At 50.6% G+C, this 12,216-nt stretch overlaps 1 protein-coding gene across 1 annotated transcript; it reads right to left on the bottom strand.

Moving 5' to 3' along the window:
* Positions 1-857: 857 nt before the first annotated feature.
* Positions 858-11,614, bottom strand: GUCA1B (guanylate cyclase activator 1B). The gene is made up of 4 exons (XM_045498210.1): positions 11,247-11,614; positions 3,672-3,821; positions 2,022-2,142; positions 858-1,275 (listed from the first exon to the last, which is right to left on the bottom strand). The coding sequence occupies exons 1-4, from the start codon at positions 11,451-11,453 to the stop codon at positions 1,148-1,150; spliced, it is 606 nt and encodes a 201-aa protein (XP_045354166.1). The 5' UTR covers positions 11,454-11,614; the 3' UTR covers positions 858-1,147.
* Positions 11,615-12,216: the final 602 nt, after the last annotated feature.

Here is a 12,216-nt window from a genome sequence, read left to right on the forward strand (position 1 = left end):
TGAGTTTTATTTTTCCTCCATCAACATAAAGACATATGTATCCGAACGAGTTCCTGTTCTGAGTTCCTCAGCACCCCTCTTCAACCAGAGGGACTCCCTTTAAATCTAGTTTGTACACTAGGGTCGCATATAGAGTTTGTATAACAAAATAATTCCACATCTATGCCAAATAATTATCTGAGCACTGCCTGTTCAGTCCAACCTGCTCACGGATGAGATAATTGAGGTTAGGGAGAGAGAAATGGTCGTCTTGGGTCACATAGCAGCTGGAGGCAAAGCCGGGCCTGCGACCAGTTCTCCCCAGAGACAGAGAGAGGTTTCCCCATCCTTCAAGGAGACACATCCGGCTTGTGGCCGGGAATCCTGGCAGGTCCATGCACAGGCAGGGGGCAGGGGGCAGGAGGCAGGGGGGTGGGGGGTGGGGGTGTGGTTGGGGGGTGCAGAGTGTGGATGAGGGGTAGGGACAGGGACAGAAGGATTGTGTGGGGGTGTGGGTTGACAGCAGGGACTGGGGGAGCAGCACCAGGGCAGAGCTGAAACAGCCCCTTTAAGCACAGCCGACCCCTCCAAGGACGGGAAGACCAGGGCCTTACAGGATGCAGTTTTCCCTTGTTGACACCCCTGGTGAGGACAGGTTGGGGAGGGGGAGGCAAGAGCCCTCCCCATGAACTCCTCAGGATCCTGGGGGAGGGGTGTAATTATTATCACACTCACCCCCCTACTCCTATTTCTGTGTCACACTGTGTGGGCACTCTCGTTGCTAATTTGGTCTATGGGACCCCCCAGCCCCACCCTCCCAGTATCCCCCTGCTTCCGGTTGAGAACCCTGTAGGAAACTGTGGAAACCACCCCCCCCACCCCCCCACCCCCGCCGCCAACACATACTTGTTCCAGAAGCAGTTGAAGGGAGACAGAGGAAACCAGTTCCCTTCACCACCCCAGTACATCGTCCCAGTGGACCGTCTCCCATTGGCCACTTCAGCCCAACGGCCCCTACCCCCTGCTCGGTCCCAACCCCTTTCATGGGGGGGGGGGCAGATAAGAGGGAGCATACACAGGCTGAGCCAGGGCCCCTCCCACTACTCTGGAAACCTGGTGAACCCGGAGTCTTGGAGGGGCCTGTGGACTCCCGAAGGCCCCAGACCCCTCAGAACATGGCGCTTTTCCGCCTCTGCTGAGAGATCCAGCCACCGGGGTTCATGTCCATCTGGAGCATCTTCATCACCCACTTGTCACGACGGGCACCTTCAATGAACTCATTCAGAGACAGCTGGCCTGGGCAAGGGGTAGGAGAGATGGTCATGCGGGAGAGTGGAAGAAATGGGGTCGGGGGCGAGAGGAGAGGCCTTCCCTCCCAGGGCGCGTCCTCTTGCACAAACCTAAGCCTCGTACACAAACGGGCCTGCAGTCCCAGGGCCCAAGCTCGGGGCTTGTCAACTCTCCAATTCTCCAGGAGTCTCCCGGAGGCTTCAAGGGTCTCTTTAAGGGGCTTGCTTTGCAAAGGAATTTAAGCTTTCCTTTTGCCCACGGTGCCTTCAAAATGGTCCTGAGGGCTCTTCCGGGTGTGTCCCCAGCCAGCTCCCTCCCTCCACAGCCTTGGGGCTGGTGCGTCCAGCTGCAGGGAGGAGGCCTAAATAGGCTTGGGGGGCAGGGGGTGGGGAGCTATCCTATGCCCATCTCTCAAATACATTTACCCTATTTATTCCTCTGGAGCGTTTTTATCCCTATTTTCCAGATGAGAAAACTGAGGCCATGCTAGGAGTTTAAATGGTTTGCCTGAGTCCAAAGCTCCTATTCTCTTGCTGTGCTTGCCGGGCCGGCATCAGCAACTCCGGCCCGGGCTTAAATCACTCTGGTGGACATCGCATCACGTGCCAGTGACGCCCCTGTTATTTTGCGTCCTCCTCTCTGCACCCGGCTCACAGATGAGGATAACAGTGGCTGGGGAGTGGCGGGCCTTGTCCAAGGTCACAGGGCCGGAAAGTGGGGGTGCTGTGGCGTGGGCAGCCCCGCCCCCTTACCATCTCCGTTCTCATCCACCAGAAGGAAGATCCTGTCCACCACCTCCTCGGGTGTGAGCAGCTGTCCTTGCTGCTCGGCCTCCTCCTCCACCCTGCAGGCTTTCTTCAGCTTGTAGATCGCCTGCGAGAGAAAACCGCCAGCTCCCTCCCTCCCTCCCTCTGCCAGGCCCTCAGCCCTGCATCCCCAGCGCTGCCCCCCAGCCTGTGCACTGTAGGACCACAGGCCCCAGACCCAAATAAAAATCCACCTGTCCTCGGGCTGCTCTCTCAGGGTCCCACTGGCCTAGTTCCAGCTGAAGAGTGTCAGGCCTCATAGGCCACCTCACCCTGATGCCCTGTGACTGTCAAAGTGAAACCCAAGACCCTCAATGAGGGATGGACCCAGCACTGTGATGTTCCCAAGTCCACTTTGCCCAGGAGGAGATGGAGACCCAGAGGGGAAAAGAGGATACTTATGGACGTGTGTGTAAAACAGGACGAGGGGGGATACCGGCGTTTGGACGAGGGAAAGGACAGGTTTCTGCCTTGCCCTGTTTCCTCTCCCCATGAGGCGGCGTTGGTGAAGTGAAGTGGGGAAGAGACAGACAAATGTGAGGGTTTTCCTCAGTTCCTTAATGGGGAGCTCCATGGACAGAGGCCTGTCTTGTCGATCCCCAGGCCCTCACTGCCCAGTGCAGTGCAGACCACTAACCGGGGTCTGAGAGCCCCGGGGCTAGGGCCAGCCGCAGTGCCTCCTGGGATGGATGAACCCGGGCAAACCACAGAACTGCCCCGAGGCGACTTCTTTATCTGTGAAATGGGCAGACAACCGCCCCCTGGGAGTGCAGTTCTAGGGCGGTAACAGGGTGACGCAAGTCAGGGGTCAGTCTGTGCTATAGTAGGTTCTTTCTTCTACTCTCATTGCTTTTTTTTTTTTTTTTTTTTTTTTAATTTTTTGTAATGTTTATTTACTTTGAGAGAGAGAGAGAGAGAGAGAGAGAGAGAGAGACAGAGCATGAGTTGGGGGGGGGGGGGGCAGAGAGGGAGACACAGACTCTGGAGCAGGCTCCAGGCCCTGAGCTGTCAGCACAGAGCCCGACCCGGGGCTCGAACTCACGAGCTGTGAGATCATGACCTGACCCAAAGTCAGAGACACTTGACCGAGCCACCCAGGTGCCTCTCACTGGCACCTCTCATGCCTCATGCCTCTCACCTCTTAATTGCCTCTCATTAATTTACTCTTCTTTTTACTAATTTCTTGAGATGACTTCTAACATCAGCGATTTCCAGCCTCTTAATTTTCTGACATCTACCTTTTAAGGCGCTAAAATGCTCTACAAGTCCAGCGTGGGCCGCACTCCACAGCCGATTATGTTACGTGAGCATTATAATCCGGCTCCGTGCACTTGGTGCGTATATGCATGTGATGTAACATCTTTCATTTATGGAGGAGTTAGGAGTGTACCGCCTTATTTCCAAACAGATGGGGATTTTTTTAAGGTGTCTTTTTGTAGTGGATTTCTAGCTTAATTCTGACCTTTGTCAGAAAGCACCCTCCGAATGATCCCCGTGCTCCTTCCCCCACCCCAGCCCCGGGGGCCCCCACTTGAGGGGCCGGGCCTCAGAGCCCAGCAGTGCTCACGCGCCCAGGCCCCACGGGCGGATGCCGACCTCCACAATGTCGAGCAGCTCCAGGCGGTCGATGCAGCCGTTGCGGTCCTTGTCATAGATCTTGAAGGTCCACTTCAGCTTGTGTTCCAGGGTGCCCCTCAGCACGAGGTTCAGGGCGGCCACATACTCCAAGAAGTCGATGGTGTTGTCCTGCAGCGGGAGTGGGAGCTGTGAGGTCCCTCCCGCCTTCCCCAGAGCTCAGGCGAGGGCCCGATGCTGGGCCGTCCGTCCATGCCTACAAATCCAAGTCTTTGCCTCTGGCCATCCACGTGGCTTCTACGGCCTCACTGGTGCTGTTCTCCACCCTGGCATCCTTTCCCAGTCTGTGATCACTCAACTCTACCCGTCCTTCAACGCCCAGCTCAAGGGTCCCCTCTTTCAGGAAGCCCTCCTTCTCTGACCACCTACAGTGGTCTGTCTCTCTTGCTCCCTCTTCTAACATTCACAACACTTACACTTTAATCCGCACAGTTTGGGCCTTATTCTGGCATCGCCACTTGGCCGTTTCGTAAGTCTGTCTCATTCTCGAGCTGTATTCTACATATGCTCCTGGAGAAAAGAAGGGCTTACGTTGCCTTTGTCTCCCCTTCGTGCTTAGCATGGTGCCACTTATGTGCAGAGTCAGGGTCTCAAAAGTATTTATGAATCAACGAATACGTGATTGACTTAATTTCAATCTGGGACTAAGGCACCTCTGGAAGATGAGAAAGCAGTGCTCATGGCAAAAATGTCCTTTATCCTTTTACACCTTCCGAGCCCGAGGGGAGGCAGACAGGCGATGGCTCCAGCCCCGTGTGGACATTACCTTCCCTGAAGGACAGGCACCCCCTGTCCCCACCCAGGAAGGAGGGCGGGAGACAGAGCTCAGGTGCTAAACCCCCAGAGGTAGGAGACGGGCACAGTCTGCTTCTGTGGCGACTCTGACCAGGTCACTGAAACTCCTTCTAACACAAATGTGGCAACAATTACTCGAAAAGCAGTCAAGAGGCAGGGGGCACACCTGCTTCTTGCCCTTCTACGCCAGTCGAGTGTGAGGGGAGAGGCTTGCGGTGATGGTGTCCACAGTGGGCTGGTCAGGGTGAGCGTCACAAGGGTGTTCCCGCTTATGGGTGCTCCCTCCCATCTTTTTTTTTTTTTAATTTTTTTTTTTTAACATTTATTTATTTTTGTGACAGAGAGAGAGCATGAACAGGGGAGGGTCAGAGAAAGAGGGAGACACAGAATCTGAAACAGGCTCCAGGCTCTGAGCTGTCAGCACAGAGCCTGACACGGGGCTCGAACCCACGGACCACGAGATCATGACCTGAGCCGAAGTCGGACGCTCAACCGACTGAGCCACCCAGGCGCCCCTTCCTCCCATCTTCTGAGGGTGGGGACCTCAGCTCTCCAAAGCCAGAAGCTGAGTCATCACTCTCCCAGGAGTGGCTGTCGCTCACAGGACTTTGTCATCAGAAATGACATCGCTGGCCCAAAGCACCTCTGTCCTACTGGGTCATGCCACTCAGGGGGCCCCACCCCCAGATCAAGGGGTGCTTGGGTGAGCAACAAGTAAACCACAGAACACAGCAGAACATGAGGCAAATTAGAAAGCCTAAGGAAAAACCAAGAAGAAAACAAAACGAGCCCACCTCAACACCCAAAGTGTCATGTCATATATATATATAGAACTATATATATAACTATATATATAACATGATATATATATGTATATATATACACATATATATATCATGTTGGCCATCATTATTTTTTAAGTTATTTTTTAATGTTTATTTTGAGAGAGAGAGAGAGAGAGAGAGAGAGAGTATGGGGGAGGGGCAGAGAGAGAGGGAGACACTGAATCCCAAGCAGGCTCCAGGCTCCGAGCTATCAGCACACAGCCCGACATGGGGCTCGAACTCATAAACCGTGAGATCATGACCTGAGCCGAAGTCAGATGCTCAACCGACTGAGCCAGCCAGGTGCCCCCCAAAGTGTCTATTTCAACATATTTTATGCAGTTACTTCTGGTCTTCCACACCCCCCACCATGTATTTACCTAATCGAGGTCAGACTGTACCTATGTTATTTCCTGGATTTTTATCTTAAAATGTCTCATGTCTTTACAATTAATTGAAATCATACCTTTTATTTTTTTGAGGGGTACTCCCCTCAAGCAGTCCCTTGTGCTGAATGAACCTGGTTTAAATATTTTATGTTACACAATGAACATCTTTGTGTGTGTGTGTGTGTGTGTGTGTGTGTATATATATATATGTATATATATATTTACTATATATATATGTATATATATATTTACTATATATATATAGTGTGTATATATATATTTACATATATATATATTGTGTGTGTATATATATATTTCTTATATCTTTGGTAATTTCTTTAGGGTAGGTTCTTAGCAATGGCTGTTCTTTTCTTTTTTTTTCACTAGTGTTTAATCCGCTGTTTGTGTCAGTCTATCATTCTATGAGATTTTGTCACACATGAAGCTATGAGTAGTATCAAATATCAATACAAGGACGCTCTCTGTTACCACTTAAGAGTTACCTCCTCCCTCCGACCAGACTTGGCAGCCATTAATCTGATCTCCATCACTATAGTGTATCCACTTGAAGAATGGTATACAAATGGAATCACACAGTATGTAGCCCTTTAAGGTGGGCTTGTTGTGCTCAGTGCAAAGCCCTGGGGAGTCATCCAAGCTGTTGAGTGTATCAGCACTCCCTTCCCTGCTATTGCTGAGTGGTCCTCCACTGCATGAATAGCCCCTCGTTTATTCTACTCACTCATTGAAGGTTATCCGGCTTGTTTCCAACAACCGCCCCTCCCCCGCCAGCTTTATTGAGATATAATTGCCGAATAGCCTTTTAAAGAACATTGTGTAAGTTTAAGGTATACGCCGTGATGGTTGATTGTTTTTTAAAAGATTATTTTCATCAGTAATTGTTACTTACTAAGTTTGCTAAAAACTAACCTTATGTTTTTTTTAATAAGAGTAGGAAAATGTATGCAAAATGACTGGTAGGGGTGTCTGGGGGGCTCAGTCAGTTAAGTGTCCAACTTTGGCTCAGGTCATGATCTCACGGTTTGTGAGTTCGAGTCCTGCATTGGGCTCTGCGCTGACAGTGAGAAGCCTGCTTGGGATTCTCTCTCTCCCTCTGTCTCTGCCCCTCCCCAACTTGTTCTCTCTCTCTCTCTCAAAATAAATAAATAAACTTTAAAAAAAGGGTTATAGGGGCGCCTGGGTGGCGCAGTCAGTTAAGCGTCCGACTTCGGCTCAGGTCATGATCTCGCAGTCCGTGAGTTCGAGCCCCACGTCGGGCTCTGGGTTGATGGCTCAGAGCCTGGAGCCTGTTTCCGATTCTGTGTCTCCCTCTCTCTCTGCCCCTCCCCCGTTCATGCTCTGTCTCTCTCTGTCCCAAAAATAAATAAACGTTGAAAAAAAAAATTTTTTTTAAAAAGGGTTATAAATAAAAAAGAAAGAAAGCAAAATGGCTGGTAAGAACCGTCTATTTCACACACACCATTTCTCTCAGGTTTGTTATACCCACTTTATGGATGAGGAAACTGAGACTCAGAGAAGTTAAATAAGTGGCTCAAGGGAAGCCCACTCTGGAAATGGCAGAGCCTTTCAAGCTACATGTCTTTTCTAGTTCAAGTTGAGAACTTTTTTACTCCTCTCAAGGTATATGACTGTCTAAAAAAAATGAGCCTTGGGGCGCCTGGGTGGCTCAGTCGGTTGAGCGTCCAACTTCGGCTCAGGTCATGATCTCACGGTTCGTGAGTTTGAGCCCCGCATCGGGCTCTGTGCTGACAGCTCAGGGCCTGGAGCCTGCTTCTAATTCTGTGTCTCCCTCTCTCTCTGCTCCTCCCCTGCTCACACTCTGTCTCTCTCTCAAAAATAAATAAAGATTAAAAAAAAAATTAAAAAAAAAAAAAGAGCCTTGTATCTAGCACCACAGGGAAAAAAACCAAAAAAACCAAAAACCACTGATAAATCCTTCCTCTCCAGCTCTATAGATTCTCCCACATTCTTTGTCTAGAACATTCTGTCCTGACAGCATCCTCTCTCAACATGACACGGTTACCACAACGAGCCCTTGCCTCCCATGAGGCACACTAGAGTTAGCCCTTCGCGAGGAGTGACCTCAGCTGTAAAGTTGCTCCGACCCCAGGACGAGTCCTGGGAAGCTCCCAGCTGGGACTCATCTCACGCTCTGTTGCCGGGCCCTCGTCAGCTTCAATTACCCACAGAGCAATGGGAAGATGATGGAAATGCCTCTGTCCACTCAAGAGTAGGAGCAGAAGTGACAGGCGTGTGATCTGCTCTGTGGGATTACCTGCCCCATTTCTCCCTGAATTGGCTGCATTTGTGCACCAGCCCTGGCCTTAGCGCACGTTACATAAGGATCCCAAATGACATTTGATTTCACCTTCCCTTTGCTTCCATCCCAGTGCATCGCAGGGCAACCACTGGAGAGAAGAGTGTGGCAAGGGAGAGGCGTAGCAGGGATGAGGCGCTCTGGCCTCTTTGCCTCTACCAAACTCCCATTTCTATCACCTTAGGTTAAAATTTTTTTTTAATGTTTATTCATTTTTGAAAGAGGGAGCATGAGCGGAGGAGGGGGAGACAGAGAGGGAGACACAGAATCAGAAGCAGGATCCAAGCTGTGAGCTGTCAGCACAGAGCCCGACGCGGGGCTCGAGCCCACGAACCGTGAGATCATGACCCGAGCCGAAGTCGGACGCTTCACCCGCTGAACCACCCAGGCGCCTCGCAGTCACCTCAGATTTGGACATGTGAGCTGTATCTATGAACTCTTGATTTTATTTGTCTCCGAAAGCTCAGACCAGTTGCCCAGAAATCGGACTCACTAACATAAAGATGGTGCCAATGTGGGGAGTGGAGACGGGTATGGGTTTGGAGACAGAAACTAAGCGGGAAAAGAAAGAAAGAAGGCTCAGTCCCTGACAGAGGAACTTACCACACCTCTGGAAAGCTTTTCCTCAACAGAATTCCAATTAATAAATGGAGAAGGGATGGTAGAATGCGAAAACTATCGATGGATGCCAAAGCTAGCAGATGAAAATCAGAGGAGCGACAGGATATTGACTTCTCTCAAAGTAGCTCCCTATAAAATGCTTGTTAATTACAAAGGAAAAATGGTAACTTTCCGGGGGAGAAACCTGGCAGACATCATGTAACCAACCCCTGTAATGGGACAAACCAACATCATGTGCCCCCAACAGGGGGCACTGAGAAGGACATGAGATCACTCCTGGGGCATTTCTGCCAGAAATGGAAAACCCGAGTCTAATCACAAAGCCACACTGAACAAACCCAAATTGTGGGATGTTCTACCAAATTAACTGGCCTGCAATCTTCAAAAATGTCCGCGTCAAATAAGACAAAAGCTAAGCATTGAAGGTTCTGAATTAAAGACTAGAGACAGGACAAGTAAATGCAATGCGTGATCAGATCCCACCCGCCGCCCCCCCCCCCACCCCGCTCCAAATAAGAAAGACAAGCAAGCAAAAAAAAAAAAAAAAAAAAAGAAAGACAAGCAAGCAAGCAATATAGAGAACACATCACATGTCAAATTGACAAAACTTGAATATGGATTAGCTAATAGAATTGGGTCAATATTGAATTTCCTGATTTTCATCTTTGTATTAGGTTATTTAAGAGCACGTCCTTGTTCTTAGAAAGAACACACTGAAATACTTAGGGGTAAAAGGATGTGATGTCTCCAACTTTCTCTAAAGAAAGATAGACACACACACGCACAGAATGATCAAGCAAATGAGGCAAAATGTACAATCGGACAAATTGTACATAGGAGTTACTTATGCTATTCTTTCAACTTGGTATACATTTGAAATACCATCAAAAATAAAAGTTCTAAAGAAAGGAAAACAACAGTCAATGAATATCATGTGCTAATTTGTAAAACAGACAAAGTATACAGCTTAAAAGAGATAAGGAGTACAGCTGTACCAGGCCCACAGGCTTGGCAATCCCCCCTCCCCATTTAAGTTTCTTTATTTAGAGAGAGAGGGAGGGCACATACACACGCAAGCAGGAGAGGGGCAGTGAGAGAGGGAGAACCCCAAGCAGGCTCCATGCTGCCAGTGTAGTGTCCCACGCGGGGCTCAAACTCACGAACCGAGATCATGACCTGAGCCGAAACCAAGAGTTGGACGCTTAACTGACGGAGCCACCCAGGTGTCCCTTGACAATCCCTTTTGGATCTTGAGTTGCTATCCTACTGAATTTTTAGGTGAATGTGGGGAAGATCGATACATTTATGATAGCAAATCTTGTTGTGTGTGATCTGGTTTGTTTTAAAACCATTTTCTCTCTTAAAAACAAAACAAACTGCCTTCTAAGCAGGCACACTCGACTGGGAGTCGGGACCCTTGAGTATACGACCTTGGGCAAATCCGCTCACTTCCTCTTGTCCCAGTTTTTTCTTAATTTCATTTGGATCATTATATGGGCTGCAGAAGGCTCGGAGGAGAGGGGGCAGAAGAGAAGCTCGGAGAAGTCTGAATGTACTCTGTGCCCCACGAGGGAGTCCATAGGTTTCATCTCTAAGGAGGTTTCTGTTGCCCTGACGCTACCCCACCCTCCATCCCCCTACAGATGCACGCTAACTGATACCCGGACAAGGTCAGACCCAAACAGGCTTTCCCAGTGATTCAGCCTAGAAAGTGAAGCTCTCCATGCATGGAAAAGTACAGAGGCTTTCCCCAGATTAATTATCTGGGTCCAACAACCACCCCCCCTCAACTCGGTGGGGGGGGCTGAAGTAGGTACTTGAGGCAAATCAAATGATTTGAAGGGTCGTGGACGCCCTGGACTGAAAGCCTTAAATAACGAAGGGGTTTCCATTTCTGAATTCTATTTCCAGGGGTGGATTGACAAAATGCAGTATCTTCTCAGCTGCAGGTGCCATTGGAAGGCTTAAAGAAATCCTGTGGTGGAATGGTCTCATGGAATCTTCCATGGCTTGGAGAGTTGTAAGGGACTTTTACATGATCCGTTCAACTGCCTGGTCAGTGCAGGAGGCCCTCCCAGCATGCTGGATGGGGAGACCTGACCAGTCTCAATTCCAAGGACCCCAACGAAGGGGAGATCACAATCTATACCAAGAGAGCTCATCCTTTTGGGACAGGTCTTTAGCTCCTTATCTTTAGAGTGACAGGGGCTCTGGTGGGTGTGGGAGACCAGGTCCTTGGGCTGTAGAGCCTTGGCCAAAAATACACCAATTGAGGACTGGACTGTGTGCCCTTCTGCCCAGCCCACCTCCTCTCAGCCGGTGGACAGAGGGAGGCAGGAAGAGCAGAGAGACAGGGGAGAGAAGATGAGATGGAGAGGAGGCAAGGAAAGATGGGAAGGGACCAAATGATGGGAAGAGAGAAGAGTTTGGGGAAAGAGAGACAGAAAACGTGAGCAGGAAATGGAGAGCAGAGCAGGGGGACTGGGGACGGGCCGCTCCCTCCCACCGGTGATGCTCCTTCAGCTCAGTGGGAAACAAGCTGTCCCCCGCACCCCCTTCAGTGCCTTACCCCATTCTTGTCGAAGGCTCGGAACATGCCCTCTACGTACTGGGTGGCCTCCTCGTTGCCTGTGACCTTGAAGAAGCGCTTAAACTCGTGCATGAAGAGAGAGCCGCTGGGGCACTCCACCACGAACTTCTTGTACCACTCCTGGAGCTCGGCCACGTCCATCTCGCCGGCCGCCTCCGCCTCCTCCCAGCTGAACTGCTGTCCCATCCCGGCCTGGAGGGATGTCGGGGGTCTGTGCCTCCTCCTGGGCTTCTGCCGATTGATGCCTTAGGCCGGGGCCCTCTTCCTCCCTTTCCTCTGCCTGGCCGGCGTCTTCATCATCTCCTGGCCACTGGGCAGCGCAGGGGCAGGCGGCAGGGGGCGGGGCCGGGCCTGCTAAGCGCCCTAAGATCATTAGAAGATTCCCCTGGAAGGTCTGACCCCCAGTCAGCTAAGCTCCCCCAGCCTCACCCCTCCCTTCACTCTTGTCAACCCCGTGACTACGCCACCCTGGCAGATTCTGAAGCGGGGAGAAGGGCAGGAAACGGACACCCTACCATCTCACACATGCTCCCTGTTCCATTAGTTGGGCACCGCGCTGTTCCAGAGAGGCCCATCTTGGAGACACAGGAGACTCTGAAGTCCAGAGAGGGAGCGAGACCAACTCCTAGCCCGTAAGATAGAGCCCGCTGGTGATCTGGGCCTCACTCACATGGGCCAGTGAGAAGCAGCAGATTCTATGATGTGAAGGCCTCCAGGTGGGCAGTTCCGTCCCCAAGCTCAGGGCCAGACACCCCTGAGTCTTCAAGTTTTCCATTTTCCAACTTAAAGTACAAATGCTTCCTTCCAACCCCCTTCACCCAAGACCTAGAAACAAGGCGTTCCCTACTTTCTCTCCTAAGTGTGAATATGTGAGAAGGATCTGTGAGCGCGGCTTAAAAGATCTCTGAAGGCTCTTACTTTTATGTTTGCGAATTTGTTTCTGAATCAA

The sequence above is a fragment of the Leopardus geoffroyi genome, chromosome B2 (genome assembly GCF_018350155.1).
Source record: "Leopardus geoffroyi isolate Oge1 chromosome B2, O.geoffroyi_Oge1_pat1.0, whole genome shotgun sequence".
In the NCBI taxonomy this organism is placed as follows: Eukaryota; Metazoa; Chordata; class Mammalia; order Carnivora; family Felidae; genus Leopardus; species Leopardus geoffroyi.

What these genes read in the sequence shown, in the direction of transcription:
- GUCA1B (XM_045498210.1), bottom strand. Translation starts at nt 11,453, where the DNA reads ATGGGACAGCAGTTCAGCTGGGAGGAGGCGGAGGCGGCCGGCGAGATG. An exon ending in GAGCCTTCGACAAGAATGGG is followed by an intron (nt 3,822 to 11,246) that starts GTAAGGCACTGA and finishes CTCCCGCTGCAG; the next exon opens with GACAACACCATCGACTTCTT. An exon ending in AGCTGCTCGACATTGTGGAG is followed by an intron (nt 2,143 to 3,671) that starts GTCGGCATCCGC and finishes TTTCTCTCGCAG; the next exon opens with GCGATCTACAAGCTGAAGAA.